Consider the following 23,521-nt stretch of genomic DNA (forward strand, 5'->3'; position numbering starts at 1 on the left):
ATTATTGTTAGCATTGTTATTTTAGTAGGAACCCTAGTTTCCTCCGCGGGCACTACGGTTGTTAGATAGTGGTATCTTAGATTCTAACCGTTGCTATAGCTATACTACACGCTCTGTAGTTTCTACTTTAATTATAAATTAAATTCGTATAAGATTAGCCAATTCGAATATACGGCGGCGGTCTAATTTAAGGATAAGCTCCTACCTTAATTTAGGGCGTATTTCGGAGATCTATATAGAGTCGGTCTTAGCCGGAAGGTTATCTTCGAGGGTCTTTAAATAGGCTTTAAATAAGCGAGCTAATTAATTAGTCTTTTGTTTAGCTCGAAGGTACTAGTCCTAAGCGTATTGTTGCCTTAGTATAGGGTTTCTAAGGGTGTCTAGTATAATAGTCTTATAGGTTTTCTACTAAATAGTAGCCTAGTTATTAAGGGAGTTAAAATAGTTATCCTATATACGCTTTAGGTCGCTATTAATGTACTATATAGCGTATACGACTAATAAGTAGTCGTTTAGAAGAGCCCTTAGTGTATTGCGCTAGTTAAGCTTACAGTTACGAATGTAATCGTTATACTACTTCCGACTAGAGCTATTAAACACGGTATAGTCCTTAAGCTTAGTATCCTTCTTTTAAACGGGTAGTAAGGAAGGCCCTACTATCGGCTTAGTATTAGTTGTTAGGGCTTCCTATAGGCGGCGAATCTCGAGGAGATTATCCTTTAGCTACTGTTCTTAACGTAAGGTAGTAAGCCTGTTCTAAGTAGCTTCTTAAAGTCTCGCTACTAGCTAGGGCCTAAAGGCTAGTTAGCTATATCGACGGTTAACAATATTGCTAAGAATGTCGTTAATAGGCAACGATAGGTTATCCCCTTCGATTATAGGTTCTTTAGTAGGCCCTCTAGTAGGCTCTTTAGTAGGCACTTTAGCAGGCACTTTAGTAGGCACTTTAGCAGACACTATACTACTAGCGTTGTCGTTGCTAGCGCTACTAGTAGCGCCGCGGTTGTTGTTGCTTCGTAATAAGCCGGCTATTATAATAAGGGGTAATACTAATAATATATTATAGCCCCTTATAGTGCGGATATAGCGGAATTAGTAGGTATCGGCCTAGTATACTTTACTTAGTATAATAGGCCGTATAGAAGGCCCTGCTTAATAATTAGTACGGTTGTTCTAATAGAATAGTACGTATAGGTCCCGTTCTTCGGGTATAATATAGTTAAATCGATAGTTTTCGTAGCTATACCGCTAAAAGCTTAAAATAAAGACTATCTAGCTACTGCCCTTAAAGGGTAGATCGAATACTATATAAGAAGGGTTATATTAGCAGGTAGATAGGGTAGTAGTAGGTATAGGTAGTATTCGATAAGGACCTAGGAGGAGAGGGAGGAAGGTAGGAGAGTTAGCCTATTACTAAGCGCTAAGCCCTACCTAAGGCATTAAGACCCTAGCTTCACTCGAGCCTAGTTATATACTAATTACGTATAACCTCTTTAGTCCTAATATACTCGCTCTATAGCGGAAGTAGAGCCTTTTCTTCTTACGTTTCTCTCTCTTTATAGAGTCGACCTATTTAGCTCTAGGCTTCTCTACTATTCCTTATTAACCTCCGCGATTCTTTCTATGAAAAGCGTTCGTTTAAGCGGGGTTTATAACTATATCTCCGTCGGAGTCGACCTTCGGATTCGCCGTAAGAGCCGTATAGAATAGGATAACTACTATAGGGCTCGCGGCCTCCTTCTTCCTTTCTTACTAGCGTTTTATAGCCTATTTAAACTAGTCTATTGTCTCGAGGTTCGTTATAATTCGCTCGACTTCCTCTATATAGAGGTAGTAATCCTTAATCTTTAGTATAGCGGCGGTATAGGTCTTAGCCGCGTTCGAGAAGGTATTCTTTAAGTATCTAATTTTCGTATCGTCGGTCTAACGGTCTCTACCTACGCTTAGTAGGAGGCTATCGAATTCTAGCTAGTAGTCGTACTAAAGTTATCCCTAAGTATATCTTAGGGCTTAGAGTTGCTCTAGCGCCTTAGTAGCTTCGTTGCTATCCGCGAAGACGTCCTCGAGTTACTAGAAGAAAGCTTCGGGGTCCTTTCCTTTCGTAAGGCTTCCTCTTTCCTAGAAGTAGCGTATCCTAGCGCGTTCCTTCGCTAGTAGGGTATCGTAAATAGTATCCTAGTAGTAATCTTCGGAGAGCCTCGGTTTTAACCTAGAACGAACTCGATATAAACTTCTTAGTCGTAGTAAGTAGTCCTAGAACGTCTTAGCTTTTCCGTCCTACGATAGTAGCTTCTATTCGCGTAACGCTATTACGTTTTAGCCGGTAGCCGAGAGGGTTTCTAGGAGTCCTTTTAGGATCTCGTTCGTAGACTAGTCTCGTATCGTATTAGCCTCGGTAGGCCCGGCCTAGCGAGATACTTCCGCGTATTAGAGCGCGGAGCGCGTAGCTTATAGCTAGGCTTCTATTATCTATTACCTAGTATAGAGACTCTCGAAGGCGCGATAAATCTTATCCCTAGTTATCTCTAGCGTAGTAGAGGCAGCGTTCCCCTAGCTATCTTACTCGGGTTCCTAATAAACCTTAGCGTTTCCTATAATAAAGATCGAACCTAATATTATAGTTAAGTAACGCGTACGTAGATACTAGATATAAGACTTAATAGGTTCGATAAAGAGCTAAGTCTATCTATATAAATCCGAATAGTTTTATATAGTACGCTAAGCGCTAAGCAGTAGGTTAGAGTTGCGTAGGCTAAATGCCTAAGGCTAGCGCTTTCTATCTAGGGCGTAGCCCTTTATACTCCGCGTCTTCCTCTTAGGTTTGTTTTTATACGGACTAAGCTACTTAGTATTCTTTTAGTACTTAGGTACCTTTAGCTTTAATCTTAGCGAGATCCTAAAGTAACTTCCGCTACTTATTAGGATTAGTAGGAGGGGCCGAGTACTACGTCGGCTACTACGACTCGAAGAGACTAGATATAGAATAATAAAATAATAGTAAGTAGTATATAGAAACTAAACTATAAGACCTAAAATAAAACTAAAACTATAGTATATAGAAACTAAGTATAGAGTATAAAGACTAACTGTTTAGTTAGTACCTAACCTAATTAAGAACTTCTAGGGTTCCTCTACGCTCCTACTCGAGCGGTATATACTATTAAATAACACTATAGCTATCGTATTACTATCGCTACGGTATAACTCTCTTTTTCTTAACGTATTTTAGGTTAATTTCGATTCCTAACTAGATAGTATCCTAGTAACAGATCTGCCGATAATTCCTAACTATAATATAGCTATCCTAGCGATACCGTCTATTTATAACTATATACGTAACTATACTACTAATAGTTCGCTCTAACTAGATATATACGCGCGCTTCTCGCGATACTCGAAGAAATTCTTCCTAACTATAGTATACTATACTAGCGCTTCTCCGGTAGCTCTAAAACCTTCTATAATAGACTTAATACTAGATAGTACGATAAAATATTATAAGACGGTATAGATTAGATAGAAGACGAGTTATCGTACGGTTCTATCTAGAGGTAGAAAGAAGCGTACGAGGAAGTATCGTAGCGCTAAGAGTTAATACCTAAGGTATTAACCTCTAATCTAGAGTTACTCTATAATAGGCGATTAAGTAAGATAGCGGATAGGGATAATCTCTATAAATAGTAGCTAGCTTAAAAACGTTAGACGTAAACTTTTTAAAAGGTACGGATAATTCCTTTAGGTAGTACGCTAGCTTTTGCCTATTAGATCCCGTTTTTTAGGGATTACCCCCTTCTAAACCAAAAAACCAAATCCCCTCCTCCTTAGATAATAGGGTAGACTATACTCCAACAACTTCAAACAGCACAGTAGCCATTTCCCAATTGCGACACCAACGAGTCCAAGTCACAATCTACAGAAACAAAAAGAGCGAGCAGAAAATTTTTGCCAAGACTTTGTGCTGATCCTGACAGTCGCCTACATGCCCATGCGCGCGGATAAACGGCACAACGAAAGATGTATAGAGAGAGAGAGAGAGAAGACGCAAGACAGCAAGGCCTGTATATATATACTTGTAACAGCATCTCACGCTGACTTGTTCTTCTTCTTCTTCTTCTTCATGAACTCATCCTGGGTATTTCGCATTATTGACTATGACAACAGTGTCTGTCGCAGTACGTACTGGCGTGCTTCTGCGCTCACCACGACTCCAGACTGTATCTTGGATGATCTGAGTACAACGCTTTATTAGAATTCTCATTTGCGCCCCGCGCCCGTAATGCATGCATGCATGAATCAACACGCTGGTATCATGATCGCCCTGTGCTCCTCTTAACCGGTCCACGAACCCTTGCGCTCGACCTCGTGCACCTTCTCTGCTGAGATACCCTGGTCGAGACCCATTTCGTGGGCGAAGGTGGTGGTTGGCTTCCACTTGGCGGAAGTACGTGGAGTGGTCTCCTCCATCATCTTGTCGACCTGCTCGAGGGAGAGACCCTTGGTTTCTGGGACGAGGAAGTAGGAGTAGACGAAAGCGCAGGTGCAGAGACCACCCCAGATGAAGAAGACGCTGGACTTCAGGTTGCCCTCATCCTCGTTGACCATGTATCTGGTGGTGACCTGTTAGCGAGGTATTGACTGAGAGTAGAAGTGGGTTGAACTTACGGAGTGATGACAGCGATGATCGTGTTCCAGAGCCAGTTGGAGGCAGTGGAGAGACCGACACCACGGGAACGGATTGGCAGAGGGAAGATCTCGCCAATGACGATCCATGCACCTGGTCCCCAGGTGGAGGCGAAGAAGAAGATGAAGATGGCGATGAAGGCGATCTGGGCGTTGACGGCGGAGATGTTGTTGGCGACGGTGGTTGGGTCGCCGCCATCGACGCCTGGAACGGTGTGGGACTTGTTGAAACCGACGGTAACACCAACGATGGCGACGATGAACTGGCAGATCAACATGCCGAGAGCACCCCAGACGAGGAGTGGACGGCGACCAAGCTTCTCAACGGTGTAGAAAGAGATTGGAGTCGAGCACACGTTGACGAGGGTGAAGATCAGCGAGATCAGGAAGACATTGTCGATGGCACCGGTGGATTGCAGGAATGGAGTGGAGTAGTAGAAGATGAAGTTGACACCAGTCCACTGCTGCATCATCTGAAGAGAGGTACCGAGGATGGTCTTGCGCAAGTTGGAGTTGGACTTCCAGAGCGAACCGCTGAAGCAGTTGGCCCAGCCGGTGAGATAGCCACCTGATGGGATGACAGAGCGCTCGTACTCTTCGTTGGCGACAATCTCAGCCAGCTCGGCCTCGATGTACTCGGACATCTTGTCCTGTCCACGCAGGCGACCAAGGGAGCTGCGAGCATCCTCCACACGACCGCGCTTGACGTAGTAACGAGGGGAATCTGGGAGGAAGAAGAGACCACCACCGAGGACCAGACCCCAGGCGAACTGGATGGCGATGGGAATGCGGTAGGAGCCAGTGTCGGAGCGATCCTGGACTGCGTAGTTCACACAGGCCGCGATCAAGAGACCGATGGTGATGCAGAATTGGTATCCAGCAACGAGAGCACCACGGACCTTCTTCGGGCAGATCTCGGACATGTACAGGATGACGATAGCGGACTCGAAACCGACACCGATACCCGCAATGAGACGACCAGCAACGATCAGGCCAAGACCGTGAGCAGCGACCTGGAGAATGACACCTGCGAATCGCGTGAGCGGCACATTGCTTGCACGCGTGAAACGCGACTCGATTGCAACTTACCGACGGTGTAGATGGCACAACCCAGGATGACAGTCCATTTGCGTCCGATGAAATCGGCGACATCACCGGCGATGATAGCGCCAAAGAAGGTGCCGGCGGAGAGGATAGAGACAATGAGCGATTGGTAGGAGCCGCGGAGTTTCTCCGCGCCTGGACCCTCGATGATTTCAATGAAGACCTTGGAACCAGTGACACCGTTGATGTAGCCCGAGTCGTAACCGAAGAAGATACCACCGAACGAGGCGAAGGCGCAGATCAGGTAGGCCTTCCAAGTGACAGGCGCTTCAATGCGAGTGACATCGCTGGTCGTAGCGAGGCCTCCCGCCATGGCTGTGTCGGCGCGAGGTGCTTGCCTGCTTGCTTGCTTGCTTGCTTGCTATAGGTGTTGTTGTTGTAGGTATGCAGCGGAGCGAAGGGTGGAAGTCGCTTCCAAGCAAGGTGAGTGAGCTCGAGGGCCGACGTCGGTTATCGAGGGCAGGGCGAGAGGAGGAAGGAGTGGAGCGAATGCACGTTGTGTCGGAAACAATGGCGAAGAGGAAACACGCGAGTCTAATATAAAAGAAGCCGCAGCACATGCTCCAGCTTTGGCGGGGAGCGGGCGAGCGCACGGACGACACATTAGAATACAGGAAGCGCGAAATTGCATATGCGCTCTCACGTGGATGCCTCCAGATTCAGTCGGGGCGCTCCACGGGGTTGCGCGCGGCCAATCACGCGTGCCAGATGCTGGTCTCGTGCATCAATAGCGCCCAGCGCAAACTGTGGCGTTCTTTGCCCTTGGATGCGCCTTTCAGCAGCTGCTCTGTGCCGGCATCAGACCATGTCGTGCTGTTCGTGCTGTTCGCGACTCCATCGCATTATTGTACAAGTTGTCGGGGAAGCTGCCCGGAATGCAACTCCCCTTCCGCAGCCAGCGCTGAGCAAATTCCAGAGGTCCCCCGAGCAGCCATCCATCCTGATTCCTCCTCCGTTCGCCTGCAAGCACTACTCCGCTTGGCCAACTGACTAGTGCTCGACGGACAAGACGGCCTCGTTGTCGGCGCCCGCCTTGCATCGCTTTGTTCTGGCCTCACAATGAAAATGTGGTCGGCGTGCGCCCAATCGCCGAGCACATGACCATCGTCACACCTCTCGTGGCCGACAAATTCGGTGTCGTCGTCCGACTCCATCGTCGTCGCCGTCGCCGTCGCCACCACCGCGCTGTGCAATCACGAAGGCCGAAGCTCGCCTCTGCCGCCGCCCAGACCTGGACCACCAGCTGAGCCAAGCTGCATCGCTCCACTCCCATCGCGAACGCTCAAAAGGTAAACTGATAATATGCGTAGCGTTTCGTCCTGACCAATGCCTTGGTACCCTCCACCTCATACACAACCATCGTGATCGCTGTTTCACTCTCCCTCCCACCTCCAACAATCCTACTGTAACTGTATGTTTCTGTGTCCTCTGCAACACCCTGCACTCACCCACCCCGATACGAGACGAGCCATGCCATAGTGTCTTCATGCCTGCTCGCCTCGCTTCCACCACTCGGCCCTCGCAACATTATTTTCGCCGGCAACTCATCCGAAAAAACCCTTCCTGCACTCCACTTCACCAAAGGATTTTCGAACTACAACGGTACCATCGGGAGGCGTGCTGCCAAGACGTGGCTTTGATCCTTTCCTTTCCCTTTCGAGCCTCTGCGCCGTGCGACAACGTTCCACCAAAATCCTCGCGAACTGCGGTCTGGAGCACAAGTAGCCTGACACGAGATTTCTCCTTCTGCTGGGCTCGATGCGCGGCGCGTAAAAGTGCTAGCTTCGTACTAAGTACACTACCACTTCGTGTGTTTTTTTTCTTCTGGCGCGAATCGAACCGAATCCTTCCAGAACGCTTCCATGACACATGGCGCGGAAGCCGTTAGCCACCGCGCTTGGTACGAACTTTCGCGAAAAGAGTCGAGAATAATAATCTCTGAAGGTTTTACGATCGTGTCATGATTCATTATTGGTGGCAACATCTGTCTTCTCATCATGAACCTGTTCATCCACAGTTCTGGAATCCGCTCCATGCGGCCCCGTGGAGTGTTCATGGAGAATCGGCCCGTTTAACTATTCAGCCTCGGCCAAAGCATGTGAAGCCAAGTGCTGCGCGCCCTGTCAGATGGCAAAGCACTCGTGCATATACAGATACGGCATGCATGCATCGGTATTGAGCATCGGTATGTAGTAGCTGCACAGAGCTCTCCTCTCCTCTGGCGCACTCAGCCGACGTACTCCCACGTAGATTTTGCTGAGACCTACTGTCTGGCATGCCAAAACGAAGCTCGAGTCAATTTCAGATTTTATTGCGCTACGTGATCATCATCAAAGTATGAATGATAGCGCTGCAGATGTGGCTTGCCCAGTCATACCTACATGTACCAAGATCTGTCATCTTTAGTGACCGCCGGAGAACTATGCTAAGCATTTGATTGTTCTCGGCCACGTGCTCCCCATACAGAGCACAGAAGTGGCTTTCAAGCTAACAAAGAAGGCCGATGTAGTACGTAGTTACGGCAGTCTCAAAGTCTTTCGGAGGCGTGCCGAAAGCAGAAGAGACCTAGCGAGCTACGACGATCTCCGGGACTGATTCCACTGACAGCACTCCTCGAAAGTGACGCCTTTGCCCCCAAATATGTCCAGAGCACTCCCGATCGTGAGGTCGACTTTGCCACCGCTGAGACGTTCGACCAGCTCCAGGTCTGAAAGGTTCCGGCCTCCGCCTGCATAGGTCACAGGAATCGTACAAATCTCCGCCAGGTAGCCGACCAGTTTCTCATCAATGCCCGCCTGCAGACCTTCGGCATCGGCAGCGTGGATCAGGAACTCACTACAGTACGGTTCCAGCATGGAGATGTTCTCTGTCCCACGTGTCAGCCCTGCTTAGTTCGAGACCTAGCGTGATGGATGTATGTACGATACTACCCACCCTTGTTGATCTCGAATTCCGTGATGGTCTGCCACTTGTCCATGGCTACTCTCCAGCCTTCGCCCACACGTCGGCAGCTGAGATCGATCACGAGTTTCTCCTTATCGCCTCCCAGCGCATCGAGGACGGATTGCAGTCTTGCAAGAGAAAAGGTTCCAGAGGGAAATAAGAAAGATGTAATGATGACCTACTGCGTTTGGTGAGCACAGGATTACGCGGAAAGACTGTCTCATGCCTCCTACCCTTTCGGCACCCGCTTCTATCCACTGTTTGGCATTGGTATCGTTGATGCCGCCGCCAACTTGGAGACCTTTTGGCCAGGCTGCTAAAGCTGACCGAGCTGCCTCATCATTTCCTGGACCAAGCATGATGATATGGCCTCCTCGTAGATCATTCTTCTTATAAAGCTCTGCAAAAAATGCGGATGGATGCTCTGATGTGAAGTTCGTTTTGAGTCCTGCGTTGTCCGTCGACAACGTGCCGCCGACGATCTGCTTGACTGAGCCTGCGTGCAGATCTATGCAAGGTCTGAACTGCGTCATCTTGCTAGAAATTTGTTCGTGATGAGACAAGACGTCCGCGTGTCTTGTGAGAGGACTCGAGGAGAGGAGAGGCTGGGGCAAAAGCTTGGCATCAGGGTTGTCACTTTTGATCCTTGTCTCCCGCCCGAGCGCAATTCCGAGAACGACCAGTTGTTCGACGTTTTCAACACCACGCGCAACCGCTCGATCAGATTGAGGAGATCGTAATCTCGTTTGGAGATGTCAGCGACTTTGGGGAAACGCAAGCGACGAGCGGAGCCTGCGAAGAAAGCGGCTGCGACTGTCGACAGCGACTCGGAAGGCGACAATGAGGCAAGAGCACTTTTCCAGAAGGCTTTCGAGGCGAAATTCAAGCCGCTCGAGGTGCAGCCAGTGAGAGACGAAAATTCTGATGGAGAGGACTCAGACGATCACGATAATGAGAATGTCGACGAGTCTGACTGGGGTGGGATTTCTGAGGATGAGGATGCTGTAGAGATTGTGGAACATGCCCAACCCGATATGGATGCGATATTTGGCGGGCTCAAAAATGGCAAGAAATCGTACATGGCAAGTTGGAAAAAAAGGCTACGAGACTGCGAATTCGCTAATGCGACTACAGTCTTCGAAACCACCGACAGAAGAACGGCCAGTGAAGTCGACGACCAAGGCTGCAAAACCTGGCACCGAGGACGACGGCAGCGAAGTCGCGAACCTCAAGAAGGACGTCGCTTTGCAGCGACTTCTGAAAGAATCACATCTCCTCGATCCATCATCATTTCGTAGCTCTACCGGCCCAGAGGGCAAAGACCGTATCAAAGCTCTTGACATGCGATTGCAAGATCTCGGTGCCAAGACTTCGGCAATTCAGCAGGAAAAGATGCCCATGTCGATGCGCAAAGGCATTTCTGGAAAGGCTGCCAGTCGCGAGGCAAGTCGAAGGAAGGAAGCTGCGGAGAACGGCATAATTCTGGAGAAGTTCAAACAACGGTCGAAGGCATCGGAGAAAGCTCGAGTACGTGGCGTAACGGGACCTGGGATTGGGAAGATGCAAGGCAGCACGTTGAAGCTCAGCGCTCGAGATGTTCGCAGTATCCAAGGCCCGCCTGGCCGCAAAGGACGAAGATGATGAATTCGCTTGCTTCGTCACTGCTTCCACCCACTCGTAGGTACAATTTGCCGGAATGATCCGTCCTTATTTCCCTTATACGCCGCCAGTACGGGCGAAACCTCAGCCACAAGTGCCTGTCGAAGTTGCATCCTGCGCGGTGCAAATACATTCTGAGTCGGTTGAGCTAGGTATGACAACTCTAATTAATAAAACCTCATCTCCAAAAAGCAAATTTGAAAAAAGAAAAAAAGAAACAAAAATTTCCGAAGATATATGATGCGAACACTTACACATATTTTCTGTAGCTAAACCCATGGCCTCCGCACGGCGCATTGCAGTCCGTAGCCCCAGTGACACAGGTGACCGTGCCTGAAATGGTTACACATCCCAAAGCTCCTATCTTTCGGCACCCCTGGACTCCCGAGCAAGCACATTGGTCTCCCTGATACACAGCCGCAACGGTCGAGACGAGAGCGAGAATCGTAGTAGCGAGGGTAAATATGGACCGCATGGTGTTCGGTGTTCGGTGTTGTTTCGTGATAGGGTAGGATAGGATCGGTAAAGATTTTGAAAGCGAGCGAAGCAAGGCCACGGCGATTGCACGCCAGTATTTGTAGTACTCGACACTTTTTTTCTTTTTAGCCTTTCACCCTCGATGTAACGGAGTTGGTTGTTCAGACTAGGATTGCACCTCCTTTCCTGTAATAACGTTACAAGGGAAGCATTACCGGGGAGCGTATGTATAATGAGTAGGTATGAATAGCAGGATTCTGATTAGCCTATATTTAATGACTATCCGCGTAGCCCAGTCCTACGGTAAGTGCTGCGGAGTCCACAGTGACAGGGTTTATTAGTCCCGGAAGTTATTCTAGGTATTATGTAGTACAAGTTGTGAGAGATTCGATACTTTTTGAAATCTGGATCCGTGGCTACGAGTGTGAGAGAGACTGCGAGTCGACCTCCTTCCATTCCCGAGGAAGAATGGAAACGAAAGCCAAGCCCGTAATCAATCCCCGTAGGTTTTGAAATACGGAGCCGGGTTGGAATTTTCTGGATCGCAGCGTCTAGTCGTTGTGCTCGAAGTAGCAACAACAACGCCCCAAGCAGGGATCAGACCTAGCCATAATCCCAGAGCCCTCCACGTTCTAGCTAATAAGCAACAGATCTGGGGCAAAGTCTTACTGTGTGTGCCCTTTTTCAGGACACGGGTAATAACTTAGCGTCCGCCGCCCGAGTGGTAGTCTTTGCTCCTACGTAGATGTTAACTTAATACAGGCATAATCTGCACTGCAGTCGCAGGGGCTCGGAGGCTCTTCTACTATTCTATAGGGTGTAGATAATATGTAGTAGTACCGAAACTTTTTTGAAAGAAGGGTGTACACATCGGCTTCGTTGGTATTCTTTCTTTCTTTCTTTCTTTCTTTCACTAGCATGTGCGAAAGTCACGTACTGTAGACGAGGGGCGCTTTGCTCCTGTAGTTCTATGTTCCCGTCAAGTAGCCGACCTGCCACCAGATACCGCCTGAATCTTCGGCACAACGATAGTCTAGCAAGGTAGCGGTTCGACAAGGAAGTTAGAGTTCGGATACTTCGTATATCAGGGAAGGCTACGCGCATCCCGATAACCCCTTGATAGGAATCCGGTTCCGGAGCTTGGAAAGGCAAAGTGATCTGAGATAGGAATAGGATGCTCACGAATCGGGCTTCTATCCTGGATGCACCTGGACTTCGAATTCAGTGGCGATGAAGATTGTCTTTTTCTAAACAGATCGTGTTTGCATCATCGGTTACCTTATCCTGTCCTGTTTTGTACTTACGGACGAGTATAAGGTATGGAGCTGGCAGGGTAGGATATGAGCCTAGGATAGATATTTGAGAAAGTACGCCGGGATTCGAACAAATAATTGGCCGTGTCAATAAAAATACAGTATCGGCTGAGTGCATTTGGATTTCCAGCAAAAGCAGGATTGCAAGATCAGCATCTTGCGGTGCAGGAGCACATCTCAAAGTTTGGAGTTCGGTCGTTTTCTGATCGCCGTTTGACTCAATCTAGGCGATCCTCGTAAAGTCACGGTTGTAGGTCAGAGTGCTGGTGCAGACTCTATTGGCATAGACTATGGAGGATCGAATGCCACGAAGTACTTCTCCATACACCCATGCGTACAATGACCAGGTCCTTGAGAAGCAAGCGTAGGTACCTTCGATGATGTGCGAATGCCTCAATGGCGACCCTTCCAAGCCTGACATGGATGAGAACATCCCGGCGTGCTTGCGCAACACGACTGCGAGCACTGATTCCTTGCAACGAGCCCATGATTCCTCCTCGACACTCCAGCCTGTAATTGCAACAGCAAGCAGGTGGAACGTGTAGTGAGCCGAGCCTACCCATGTACTATTATTCCTACGCCTACTAGCTCAGCTGAGTCTTTGACGTTTAGTTTGGGCCTCATCATAGTCCTGCCTCAGATCTTCGATGTGTTTACGTCGACCAAATTTTTTGATCTGCCAAGCTCGATACCTCTCCGTCATGGACAAGGCCGAAACATCGCCTAAGTCGACACTTTCATCTGATGAGGTTCCTATGCTGCCATATCCTGTACTGTCGTCACTGCTCTCCAGCTCAGAAACATCATTCATATTCGAATCCCGAATCACAGTCTGCGGTCCGCAGTTGCTCACATCGGCATTCTCTGAAGCGCCATTGGCGTAACATCTTAGTACCCGCGTGTCCAGTACGCGCGAAGTTGAAAGTGTAGGAATCGGACAAATCGCAAGTCTCTCCAAGCGTTTGTCGATATCGAAGGCTGTATGATAATAGTCAGGACCAATGAAATCTTGTCCGATGTACGCCAGAAGTTCGCGTGTGCTTAAGGCGAGGCTGAAATGCATTTCGAATCTGGGATGCTGACTTCGATGCGTGGCTTCGCATTGGCATCGCTGTGCGCCCATACTGTTCATGCCGAACTTGTAGAAAGCGATGCCTTGTCCGGCGATCATATAGCCATTTGTGTTTCCAGAAACAGGTCTCAGCACCAATAGGTTGTTCATTTCACTAGCAGGTGTCGCGATCAGAGATATGAGCAGATCTCCAGCCTCTGCGACGGCATCGACAAGAGCGACGATTCGGCCTCTTGAGAACACCTTTTTCGGGAGACGATGGGGCTTCATGGAGGAGAAGTACACCTCGGGCGAATTGACAGCGACTCAAGCTCTTCCAGCCTTGCCGAATCGACGGTACCACGGGGCAACCAAAAGGTGTCAAAGTCGGCTTCAAGCTCTTTATTTGGCCCTAACCGTAAGCGCAATGCTTCGACTTGGTTGTCAATTGTTAAAAACTTGCTGTCAGGAGTCTTTCCGTCAGTCGCGAACTCTCCTGACATTCCTTGCACGAGGTGCTGCATTTTATCGCTTCGGGCGGTCAGCTCGAATGCAGCGAGCATTGCCCTGACCTGGTCGCTATCGTAGAATGGCGCTAAGTCGAGAGCTAGATCGAGCGTAGATTTGCTGTAGTCGACTGGAGGCACGGGCATAACGCTGGATTTTGTGTTCAGAAAGGATATCATACCGAAGAGTCTGTCGCGCGGATCGAAGCATAGGTGCTGTACTCCGAATCGTAGGAAGATTGACTCCATGTTAGGCCTCACCGCTAAATCGAAGCATGTTGTGGACAAGTAGGGAAACTTGTGACTATCATCAAGCCGAAGCTCCCGATTCCCTTCAATGAACGCAGCGAGAAAGGCGCGAAGAAGCTGATAAGGTAGCACGTGAGGACCGCACACGAGTTGTTTGTTCTTGCCAGCGGCGAAAAGCTCCTGTACGATCCAAAGTCGTTTGAAATACGGACGACTCTCGAAGTTTTCTAGCAACACAAGGATGTCCTCGATCTCGGAAGTACCCAGCGTGGCGAAAAACGTCCTCCAGAAGAATCTGGTCCTCCAAGGCGTACCTTCCTGAGATATGACCTGCAGTGGGTAGCTGAGAGCTCCGATGACAGCCATCAGCCGTTCACTGCCGCCTTCATGCTCTCCGACGCAGACAAGCACTTCTGTGGCCTTCCGATAGATTTTGTACATCATACTGACCTGAGCATTCTTCTCTTCACGATTGCCTTCCTGGTCGATGCAGATTGAGTCAATCCAGAGATATGCAGTCCTAGCCAGCTTCTGGGCCTGTTTCAAAACCGTATAGCAATTGGTGCGAATCTTGAGTATCTGTCCATCGACCTGAACTGGAACAATCTCTAAAGGGCCCCATGTATAAGAGATTGCAGTGTACTTGGGAAGCTCTTTGAGATGCCATGTTGACAAGGACAAGATTTCGAACCCCTTTGATCCGCTTCCAAGAGCGATAAGACGAATGTGATTAGAAGGATCTGGCAATGGAGTGTGTATGAAACTTTCGCAGATGTTGGCATCAAGCATTGTTTTTGATTTGGGTGGCATTTGAATTGTCGATGGTCGTTGGCATGGAAGGAGTGGAGCTGAAGCGAAGTGCAGTCGTGCAGCTCGCTACGATCTTGAGAAGGCGGCTTGGCAAAAGTCACATGCCTGGTGTGCTGCTCACAACGTAGGATCGGAAGCGTTCAAAAGAAGGACGATTTTCCAGATGGAGTGCAGCGGCAGTGCCGACAGCTTTTCGTCTTTGCGTCAATCATCTACCTGTACCTAAGTCGTAACGCTTTCCTCGATTGCCTTGAATTCGAAATTGGATCACATCTTCTTTCCAGTTGGGATCTGGAAGGCCACAACGCTCTCGCCATGCTTGAAGGCCTTGTCGATGCGGAAGTAACCCTTGCGGTCAAACTGCACGATGTCATCCTCCTTCAGGTTGGCGATGTTGCAGTCAGCCAGCGCCTCAGTCTTGAACTCAGTCACCTCGGTCAGCGCATCCTCCAGTCTATCGTCCTCCTCGAGCTTGTCCTTCTTGATCAAGTAGTCAAAGTCATACATGACGAGTGGGACAAGTTCCTGATCCGTGGAGAGCCAAGTGACCTTCTTGCTAGTCTTCTTGACATCACCTTGGAGGTGCAGCTCAAGCTCAAGCTCCGTTACTGGCTTGTTCTCCTCGGACTTGACCAGGTTGAGTGGATTGAGGCTATGCTTCTTGGACTTGACGATGGCATTGCCCCAGTTCATCAAGGTGATCTCCTCGCCTTCAGCGAAAGAGCGGGCATCGGCTTGATCGAGGATGATGTTCTTGCTGAAAACCACCTTCTTCTTGCCAAGCTCAGCATTCTTGAGGTGGACATCCTTCTCCTCAGTGCGGGCGGCCTCCGGAGCTCCGGCAACGGTACATATAACCTTGTCCTTGGCTTCGACAGCAGTGTATCGAGCAGCGATAGGGTCGATGTACTTCTTGTTCGTGGCCCAGATTGTGGTCCAGTCCATGGTGATGATGTTCTTGGATGGGCCTTGCTTGACGATGAATTCCTGCAGTGCGGGAATGGTCATACCACGACGACGAATACCACGTACAGTCGGCATACGTGGATCATCCCAGCCCCACACCTTGCCTTCCTCAACGACCTTTGTGAGCTTCCGCTTCGACAGGAAAGTCTTGATGAAGTTCATGCGCGCAAAGTTCCAGTTGTGTACAGGTCGAAGGTTAAGAGTCTTGATGAACCATTGGTACTGGGCGTCACGATCATTATACTCGGTGGTTCTCAGTGCGTGGGTAATACCCTCGACTGAGTCCACGACCGGGCATGCGAAGTCGTACGTCGGATAGATCTTCCAGGTGCTGCCAGTTCGGTGGTGTGGATCTGGGTTGCAGCGGTAGATGACTGGATCCCGCATAGCGCCGTTGTTTGAGCTCATGTCGAGCTTGGCACGAATGAACCACTTCTTGCCTTCCTCACTGCCCGTCTTCATCTCCTCGAAGTGCTTGAGGTTGTCCTCAATGGAGTCATTGCGGTGTTGTGACTCAATCTTCTCCATGCGCTCCTTCTGCAACTGCTCTTGCGGGGTGTTGTCTGCGTATGCGTGGCCATCCTTGATCATCTGCACACAGCGCTCATACAGGTCCTGAAAGTAATCGCTGGTGTATGTCACTTGATCAGGCTTGATGCCAAGCAGCTCGCAGTCCTTCAGAATGCTGTCCTGGAACTCCTCCTTCTCCTTCGACGGGTTGGTGTCGTCGAAACGGACGATCAACTTGCCCTTGTACTTCTTGTGCGCAAAGTAGTCATTGAGCAGTGCGGCCTTGGCGTGGCCGATGTGGAGGTATCCAGACGGCTCTGGAGGGAAACGAGTGACGACACCTTTCTCGGTGTCTGGCAGGCCGATTTCGTAGTTGGCGCCATCGTCTGCCGGCTCTTTGACTCTTGCTGGGAGGTCGATGGTGGGCTTGGCGGTGTCTTCAATGAAGCTGAACCAGCGCGACAGATTGACCATGAGGTTCTGCTTGATGTAGGCGTGGGCCACTCGGTTCGATCGCAGCGTCTTCCATACCGTCAAGTCGGCGTCGGTGAGTCTGTAGGCAACAATGTAGCTTCGCAGGGTGAGGTGTGCGTCGAGTTCGCCGAGAGGGCCTTCGATCTGCTTGAGATTGAGAAGCTTGAGGGCGTCCGCGCGGTGCTGCCACTCCTTGACGTGTGCGTCGATGGCCATGTTTGGCAGGAGTGTCTGTAATGTCAATTGTTTGGATACAACTTCTTTTCGAGAAGCCGACATGAGTCTTGACTTGACCAGCCCCTCGATTCAGGCATGAAAAGTGATGCCTGACCAGGAACCGTGGAATAGTTCTACCAAGACAGGGCTCTCTCTTGACTACTGCTTCACGCGTTCCATGAAATACCCCCGTCCCCCTCCTCCCTCCTGACCTGGGCCAGCCTTCATCGCGCCACTCTTCTCACAATGCCGGACATGGACGACGACGACGATGTATGCGTGCGCCGCATCGCGCAGGCCGCAAGACAGCGGGCGCTTCGCAACCGGCTTTACGGCATCGCTGATGCGGTGGAAAAACTTTACAGGCGAAGTCAGTCCAACCCGCGAGTGAGACATCTCATGCTCAAAAACATCCGCCAAGGCCATACGGCAGGAGAAGGCATTGAGTTCCTCGCCTACGTTTACATGTCGAGCAAAGATGAAAACATTCGCGGCAAGTCGACCTCAGCACGCATGACTCGCAATTCTCAAGGCCTCAGGCTTCCTTATGTGCGGAAGAAGAAAGCTCATACACATCCCTCCACCCGCCAGGCCTCTCGACTTCTGGCTCTACCAGCTGAGCTTCGCGAAATCATCTATGGCTATGTCGTCGGACCGAATCGAGACGATGGCACTCTGACCATTTCCCGAGGTAAGCAGACCTGCGTCTGGGAGCTCAGAGGCCACGTCTAACTCCTTGTCCAGACACCATCGTCGAGCGCGTGGGACTCCTTGGAACCTGCCGACAGATCAGATTCGAGGCTTCTCCAATCTTCTACCACGAATCGACGCGCTTCGAGGCAGTCGTCAACCACGATACGCTTGAGCCCATTATGGATTGGTTCAAAAGCATCGGCGTCCAGAACTGTCAACGACTACGCAGTGTTAGCTTCCGGTGGGGATTGCGAGAGAAAGACAAGTCCGAATGCAAGAAGGTTCGAGATGGCCACAAGACCCAACTAATTCGCGATGATCAACATGCTGACTGAATCTCAGACCGGCAGCGTCCCCTTGTGCGGAGGACGCGTCGGTTCCATCTACCTAAATCAAGAGAGTTTAGCGCCACCTTTGGTCAAATGCCTGCTCGTCTGCGGCGTCCTACCTGCCTCCATCTCAACTCACCAGAGCCAGCCGGCCAACTACACGAAACATCAAAAGCTGGAATTTCTAATGTCTTTGACCGATGCTAACTGGAGCGGAGAGGTGTCGAGAGCAATCGCTTCCGAATCCAAATCCAAGCCTCAGAGCACAGGAAGGAATGGGTCGACTCACTTGCATGCGTGAGAGGGAGCTATAGCTGAGCAGTCAACTTTTTGCCTCATCACCATGCACTCTACTGATCACGATGAAGATGGGTGCGACATCTAAACCAAGACGGTCTCAACATGGAAATGAATGTGCATCGAGACACTGATGTCTGCATGCATCAAAGTCAGAATACGAAATGGCACAGGTTGATTTCAAGTCATACACAGCTATCATTTACCTTTCACCATGAACAGCATCGAGATACCACCGAGCCTTGAACCACTCCGCCGGAGGGACCCGGGAAAACGCCATGCTAGATTAACGAAGAATCAAATACAGGGCATTCCTAAAACCGCCGGCCGTGTCTGATTTCACTGTTTCCCTCAAGCTCAGCTGGCAGAGGAGTCGCGTCTAGCTCACCCATGTGCTGTCCAGACGATAGCTCGCTCCACGTGTTGTCGCTTGGATACTGCGGACCCTTCTTTGGCTCTTGACCGATTTGGTCCTCACAGTCCCCTTCACCATGCCGATCGATGAACGCGCCTTGTCCTGAAGCTTGCGGTCTCGATTGCTTTTGGTGACGGCGCCGGATGACAACAAGAGCTACTATGAGCGCGACAATGCCAATGAAACCAAGAGCAGCGCCAATACCAATGCCAGCTTTCACGCCAGTCGAAAGATCATCGTCGTTGTTCGAGGAAGTCGGCAAAGGAACTGCGCTGGTCGGTGACGCACTGCTGGTCGGTGACTCACTGCTGGGTGATGATGCACTGTCGGTCGGGGATGCATTACTGCCTAAGGTCCTGACCGTGTATTTCGAAGAGCTACTGCTAGTCGATGTCCTAGTCGCGGTCGTGGGAATTGCGTAGCCTTGCACAGCAATGGCGCCCACGTCAATCGCCGAGGCGACCGTCGAGACGCTGGTCGTATAGCCACTCCCGCGTGACAAGCCCAGAGTTATCACTTGCCCAGCAGTTACCTCAGACTGGCAGTTGCCAAAGTTCGTGCCGGTTCCTGGGTTTGCGACGGAATATCCACTGAATCGGTCGGTCAGTTACACGCTCTTCTGCTCATGCTGAGTGTATGTCTCTGGCGTTGTTTACCTTGGACAACAGAATGCCAACGTCGTCGAGCTGGCTCCATTGACGATGATTGATGAGGCGCCGGTTTGAAATCCTCCTGGGCAACTGAACGGTAGCAGGCTCCAAGCTGTATGCACATTTTGCAAGCCTCCTTGTTCGAAGATTGATGCTTGTAACCACCATGTCGTAACAGCAGGCGGCTGGCAGATGTCTTTTGTATCAATTGATACACCCCAGACCGGATCGAATGCGGCGAGATCGCCAGCCGCGTAGACGTTGAAGAGTGATGAGCAGGACTGTGGGGCGGTGAAAGGCGTAGTGAATGGTATCCACGAGGTCACCTCTGTACCATGTGTGAGTGCTGGATATGACATGCTGCCAATATGCGTCGACAATATGCGACTGTTTTGGGCCAACGATCATTTTATGAAGACATGACAAGGCGAGTTCGCAGAGCAAGGCTCTCGAGGGGCGTCCTGGATGCTATGGTGGAAGACGCTATCATAGAGATACGTCCTGCGGCTTCGAGCACGCGCGCATGGTTGGCGCCAAACAACCAGCGCAGAGCGCAGATTATACATCCTGCACCTCCCAGGTAGGCTGGCACATCTCGTGCGAGTTGTCCCTTAACGAAGTCCGTGGTTAAGTCCGTCGAACACCCACCCTAGCAGTCCCCTTGTTAGGTTCCACTTTCTATGCTAAATCTGGGGTGGCTCTATACAAACCTGCATCACTACTCGAACAGCGATACTGTCCGAGTGGGTCTCGGATTCAGCCATGCTGGAGCGGTAGGGGTTGTTCTCTGTTTTGTCGATGAACGCCGACAGCCAACTAACGAAGTGAGTGAGAGCCGCTTAACAAAGTCCTGGGGTCAACTCCGGCGAACTGCTGATCATTTCTTGCACTCAGATTGGCTCACTCTAGCCGACATCCTAGGTTTGTCGACGAACGCCGCTCACTCGCAGCGGATGTCACAATTGGGCCCTTTGGGTCCATCCATCCTCTCCTCGTGAGGCCGCCCGATATGCACATGGACACGTCCTCCACTCCCACGCTATCACATCAAAGGTAATGACCCTCAGCCGCTGCAACGACGGAACGACTCGAGCCTTCAAACGGGGACAAAAATCTTGTGGTCCACTCTGCTCCAATGTTGGACCCAGCCGATATAACTTCTGCATCATGAATTGATTTTTGGAGCCTCGCACCTGTTCTCAGCCCTAGGGAGCACAGAAAAGAGCGAAAATGACAACTAAGGTCAATCGTGTGTTGGCGCTTCCCGGTATTGAATACTGTATCAATAATGTATGCGCGAACGAGCTCGAGATTTTGAAACCACGACAACGATGCAGGTCAGAGGCGACGTGTGGTCAAAGCTTGGCTCTGCGGCACAGTTGAATCTGGCCAAGCAAATGGGCCAGGCGATAATTGGCCAGTTCCCCTGTACGTTTGCTCTGTCACAGGTGATGGCGCCGTGACAATGCTCGAGCTACAGGCATCTCGTCGATGATGCTTATCTCGCGACTAGACGAGAAAATAGCGATTCCTATAGTTTAGTACTAAGGGATAAGTCCTATAACTAAGCTTTTATAGAGAATGTTAGTCTACTTTATATACTAGGATAGGGCTGTAGCTGATATAGAATTAAAATAGGGTAAATGTCTCTATTAACTAAAATATAATATATATAACTAGTTTATAACTAAACCATTTATATTAAATATATTAGAGTTTATATAAAAGAATCTTATATTTCTACTTCTACTATCTAGATAATAATACTATTTCTACTAGGCTATTGTACTACTATACTAGTATTTATTTAGTAGATAATAGATTTTAGAAAACTAGTTATAGAAATAGTAAAGTCTATTATAGATTAAGTAAGCCGTACCTATATATAGTGCAAAAAGCTCTTATTACTAGTATAAATAAAAAATTAGTATTACTTTACTCTAATTTCTCTCTTATATCCTAGTTAGAAGAATAGGCTACTATATTGTCTCTTTATAAGTAAGAAAGGAGTACTTATTAGCTATTATAGACCTACTATAGATTTAAGAGATTACTAGGATACGACAAGGCTTTAAGCTTCTACGAAGTGCGATATTATAGAGTCGGGCGTCGCATAGACGGTAGACCGATCTATCCCCTAGATAGCCTTAATTGTAGTAGACTTTTAGCGTCCTATTCTTTTAGGTTCCTACGGGACTGTATCTACTATTCCCGCTAGGAAATAGCCCGATTATTAGGCGTATAATAGGACCTACTAAACTTACGGAAATACTCGGTTTTAGTATATTAGCTCGGTTTGCCTATTAGGGCTAAAGAGGCTATACGTAATTGGCATGTAATTAGGCCGAGTGAAGCTAGGGTCTTAGTGCCTTAGGCAGGGCTTAGCGCTTAGCGTTAGGCTAACTAGCCTACCTTCCTCCCTCTCCTTTTAGATCTCTATCGAATACTATACTAATTTACTACTACCCTATCTACCTACTAATATAACCCTTCTTATATAGTATTCGATCTACCCTTTAAGGGCAGTAGCTAGATAGTCCTTATTTCAAGCTTTTAGCGGTATAGCTACGAAAACTATCGATTTAACTATATTGCGCCCGAAGAACGGGACCTATACGTACTATTCTATCGAAACAACTATACTAATTATCAAGTAAGGCCTTCTTTACGGCCTATTATACTAAGTTAAGTATACTAAGCCGAATCTACTAATTCCGCTATATCCGTATCTTAGGGGCTAATAATACATTATTAGTGTCGCCCCTTATAATAGCCGGTTTATTACGAAACAATAACCGTGCTGCCGCTAGTAGCGCTAGCAACGACAACGCTAGTAGTACAGTGCCTACCGAAGTGCCTACTAAGGCTCCTACTAGAGTGCCTCCTACTAAAGTACCTCCTACTAAAGGGCCTGCTACTAAGCCTGCTAAAGAAGAACCTATAATTCTAGGTAACGATCTAGAATTGCCTGTTAACGACATTCTTAATAACATTGTTAATCGACGATATAGCTAGCTAGCCTTTAGGCCCTAGCTAGTAGCGAGACTTTAAGAAGCTACCTAAAACAGGCTTACTACCCTACGTTAAGAACAATAGCTAAAGGATAATCTCCTCGAGATTCGCCGCCTTTAGGAGGCCCTAACAACTAACACTAAGCCGATAGCAGGGCCTTCCTCGCTATTAGTTCTAGTCTAGAAGAAGGATGCTAAACTCAAGGACTATACTGTGTTTAATAGCTCTAGCCGAAAGCAGTATAACGACTACATTCGTAACTGTAAGCTTAACTAGCGCAACGCACTAAGAGCGCTACTAGACGACTATTCCTTAGTCGTATACGCTATGTAGTACATCAATAGCGACCTAAAGCGTATATAGGATAACTATTTTAATTCCCTTTACGACTAGACCGCTATTTAGTAGTAAGACTATAAGACTATTATACTAGACACCCTTAGAAACCCTATACTAAGGCAACAATACGCTTAGGACTAATACCTTCGAGCTAAACAAAAGACTAATCAATCGGCTCGCTTATTTGAGGCCTATTTAAAGACCCTCGAGGACGATTTGCTAGCTAAGACCGACTCTATCTAGATTTCCGAAATACGCCCTAAATTGCGATAGGAATTAGTCCTTGAATTGGACCGCCGCCGTGTGTTTAAACAGACTAATCTTATACGCATTTAATTTATAGTTAAAGTCGAGACTATAGAGCGTATAGTATAGCTCTAATAACGGTTAGAATCTAAGATACGCCTAGCTACCTATCGTAGCTGCGGAGGAAACTAAGGTTCCTACTAGAACAATAGTACTAACAATAGGAATAGTAATAACGACCGTAGAAGAAGCCGTAGCCGGCGGCTATATAGAGGAGGCCGTAATAGGGGCCGTAGAAGGGGCTCGTATCCCTATAGTACTAATCGCTCGGCTAATAATAGCGGTAATAGCTATAGCAATCCCCTAACCGGACTGAAGTGCTTTAATTGTAATAGCACTAGCTACCTACTAGGCTAATGCGACAAACCTAAGGACTAGGCCCGAATCGACCGTACTACCGCCGAATACCGAAAGCACCTTTTAGCAGCTAACGCTACCCCTATAGGCCAACCTTCTTATTAGTCGAAAAAAGAGTAAGCGCCGTACTAACTATTAGCCTTATACGGCGTAAGACTATCGACA

General features: G+C 48.7%; 10 protein-coding genes across 10 annotated transcripts; 3 read left to right on the plus strand and 7 right to left on the minus strand.

Annotated features, from left to right (window-relative positions):
- Nucleotides 1–3,756: 3,756 nt before the first annotated feature.
- MYCFIDRAFT_52736 (uncharacterized protein) lies at nucleotides 3,757–6,272 on the minus strand. Its single transcript, XM_007928862.1, has 3 exons — nucleotides 5,770–6,272; nucleotides 4,663–5,707; nucleotides 3,757–4,606 (listed from the first exon to the last, which is right to left on the minus strand). Exons 1-3 carry the CDS (start codon nucleotides 6,095–6,097, stop codon nucleotides 4,330–4,332), a joined length of 1,650 nt encoding a protein of 549 aa, XP_007927053.1. The 5' UTR covers nucleotides 6,098–6,272; the 3' UTR covers nucleotides 3,757–4,329.
- MYCFIDRAFT_176016 (uncharacterized protein) lies at nucleotides 6,146–7,840 on the minus strand (the record flags this gene model as incomplete). Its single annotated transcript, XM_007929637.1, has 14 exons — nucleotides 6,146–6,495; nucleotides 6,530–6,606; nucleotides 6,636–6,761; nucleotides 6,791–6,816; nucleotides 6,843–6,899; nucleotides 6,934–7,065; nucleotides 7,109–7,212; nucleotides 7,237–7,302; nucleotides 7,329–7,357; nucleotides 7,386–7,446; nucleotides 7,473–7,533; nucleotides 7,584–7,641; nucleotides 7,677–7,775; nucleotides 7,800–7,840. The coding sequence occupies 14 exons, from the start codon at nucleotides 7,838–7,840 to the stop codon at nucleotides 6,146–6,148; spliced, it is 1,287 nt and encodes a 428-aa protein (XP_007927828.1).
- A 517-nt stretch (nucleotides 7,841–8,357) lies between these two features.
- Nucleotides 8,358–9,260, minus strand: MYCFIDRAFT_82382 (uncharacterized protein; the record flags this gene model as incomplete). Its single annotated transcript, XM_007929571.1, has 3 exons — nucleotides 8,358–8,650; nucleotides 8,719–8,905; nucleotides 8,961–9,260. The coding sequence occupies 3 exons, from the start codon at nucleotides 9,258–9,260 to the stop codon at nucleotides 8,358–8,360; spliced, it is 780 nt and encodes a 259-aa protein (XP_007927762.1).
- Nucleotides 9,261–9,479: 219 nt separating this feature from the next.
- On the plus strand, nucleotides 9,480–10,368 carry MYCFIDRAFT_138302 (uncharacterized protein; the record flags this gene model as incomplete). Its single annotated transcript, XM_007929638.1, has 2 exons — nucleotides 9,480–9,813; nucleotides 9,884–10,368. The coding sequence occupies 2 exons, from the start codon at nucleotides 9,480–9,482 to the stop codon at nucleotides 10,366–10,368; spliced, it is 819 nt and encodes a 272-aa protein (XP_007927829.1).
- A 102-nt stretch (nucleotides 10,369–10,470) lies between these two features.
- MYCFIDRAFT_176019 (uncharacterized protein) lies at nucleotides 10,471–11,075 on the minus strand (the record flags this gene model as incomplete). Its single annotated transcript, XM_007929639.1, has 7 exons — nucleotides 10,471–10,534; nucleotides 10,564–10,649; nucleotides 10,677–10,719; nucleotides 10,761–10,792; nucleotides 10,857–10,969; nucleotides 11,001–11,029; nucleotides 11,065–11,075. 7 exons carry the CDS (start codon nucleotides 11,073–11,075, stop codon nucleotides 10,471–10,473), a joined length of 378 nt encoding a protein of 125 aa, XP_007927830.1.
- Nucleotides 11,076–11,138: 63 nt separating this feature from the next.
- MYCFIDRAFT_176020 (uncharacterized protein) lies at nucleotides 11,139–11,591 on the plus strand (the record flags this gene model as incomplete). Its single annotated transcript, XM_007929640.1, has 6 exons — nucleotides 11,139–11,187; nucleotides 11,247–11,352; nucleotides 11,386–11,423; nucleotides 11,455–11,492; nucleotides 11,527–11,535; nucleotides 11,571–11,591. The coding sequence occupies 6 exons, from the start codon at nucleotides 11,139–11,141 to the stop codon at nucleotides 11,589–11,591; spliced, it is 261 nt and encodes an 86-aa protein (XP_007927831.1).
- A 465-nt stretch (nucleotides 11,592–12,056) lies between these two features.
- On the minus strand, nucleotides 12,057–14,649 carry MYCFIDRAFT_197585 (uncharacterized protein; the record flags this gene model as incomplete). The annotated part of the gene is made up of 6 exons (XM_007929641.1): nucleotides 12,057–12,110; nucleotides 12,168–12,209; nucleotides 12,515–12,686; nucleotides 12,869–13,512; nucleotides 13,800–14,519; nucleotides 14,626–14,649. The coding sequence occupies 6 exons, from the start codon at nucleotides 14,647–14,649 to the stop codon at nucleotides 12,057–12,059; spliced, it is 1,656 nt and encodes a 551-aa protein (XP_007927832.1).
- A 308-nt stretch (nucleotides 14,650–14,957) lies between these two features.
- On the minus strand, nucleotides 14,958–17,162 carry MYCFIDRAFT_52738 (uncharacterized protein). Its single transcript, XM_007928863.1, has one exon. The coding sequence runs from the start codon at nucleotides 17,019–17,021 to the stop codon at nucleotides 15,060–15,062; it is 1,962 nt and encodes a 653-aa protein (XP_007927054.1). The 5' UTR covers nucleotides 17,022–17,162; the 3' UTR covers nucleotides 14,958–15,059.
- A 236-nt stretch (nucleotides 17,163–17,398) lies between these two features.
- On the plus strand, nucleotides 17,399–18,593 carry MYCFIDRAFT_211631 (uncharacterized protein). Its single transcript, XM_007929642.1, has 3 exons — nucleotides 17,399–17,649; nucleotides 17,703–17,932; nucleotides 17,994–18,593. Exons 1-3 carry the CDS (start codon nucleotides 17,424–17,426, stop codon nucleotides 18,279–18,281), a joined length of 744 nt encoding a protein of 247 aa, XP_007927833.1. The 5' UTR covers nucleotides 17,399–17,423; the 3' UTR covers nucleotides 18,282–18,593.
- Nucleotides 18,090–20,826, minus strand: MYCFIDRAFT_208131 (uncharacterized protein; the record flags this gene model as incomplete). Its single annotated transcript, XM_007929643.1, has 15 exons — nucleotides 18,090–18,558; nucleotides 18,599–19,282; nucleotides 19,306–19,432; nucleotides 19,465–19,478; nucleotides 19,508–19,729; nucleotides 19,762–19,927; nucleotides 19,959–19,991; nucleotides 20,018–20,042; nucleotides 20,071–20,158; nucleotides 20,187–20,241; nucleotides 20,287–20,373; nucleotides 20,404–20,528; nucleotides 20,559–20,647; nucleotides 20,673–20,781; nucleotides 20,807–20,826. The coding sequence occupies 15 exons, from the start codon at nucleotides 20,824–20,826 to the stop codon at nucleotides 18,480–18,482; spliced, it is 1,923 nt and encodes a 640-aa protein (XP_007927834.1). The 3' UTR covers nucleotides 18,090–18,479.
- Between the last annotated feature and the right edge of the window lie 2,695 nt (nucleotides 20,827–23,521).

Source organism: Pseudocercospora fijiensis (genome assembly GCF_000340215.1).
Source record: "Pseudocercospora fijiensis CIRAD86 unplaced genomic scaffold MYCFIscaffold_5, whole genome shotgun sequence".
Lineage (NCBI taxonomy): Eukaryota > Fungi > Ascomycota > Dothideomycetes > Mycosphaerellales > Mycosphaerellaceae > Pseudocercospora > Pseudocercospora fijiensis.

Excerpts from the sequence above, each read along its gene's own strand:
- MYCFIDRAFT_211631 (XM_007929642.1), top strand. The coding sequence starts at position 17,424 with ATGTCGAGCAAAGATGAAAACATTCGCGGCAAGTCGACCTCAGCACGC. Across the intron at positions 17,650-17,702 it reads CACTCTGACCATTTCCCGAG|ACACCATCGTCGAGCGCGTG; the intron begins GTAAGCAGACCT and ends CTCCTTGTCCAG. Across the intron at positions 17,933-17,993 it reads ACAAGTCCGAATGCAAGAAG|ACCGGCAGCGTCCCCTTGTG; the intron begins GTTCGAGATGGC and ends ACTGAATCTCAG.
- MYCFIDRAFT_52738 (XM_007928863.1), bottom strand. The coding sequence starts at position 17,021 with ATGTCGGCTTCTCGAAAAGAAGTTGTATCCAAACAATTGACATTACAG.
- MYCFIDRAFT_52736 (XM_007928862.1), bottom strand. The coding sequence starts at position 6,097 with ATGGCGGGAGGCCTCGCTACGACCAGCGATGTCACTCGCATTGAAGCG. Across the intron at positions 5,708-5,769 it reads TTGTGCCATCTACACCGTCG|GTGTCATTCTCCAGGTCGCT; the intron begins GTAAGTTGCAAT and ends CGCGATTCGCAG. Across the intron at positions 4,607-4,662 it reads ATCATCGCTGTCATCACTCC|ATACATGGTCAACGAGGATG; the intron begins GTAAGTTCAACC and ends GGTCACCACCAG.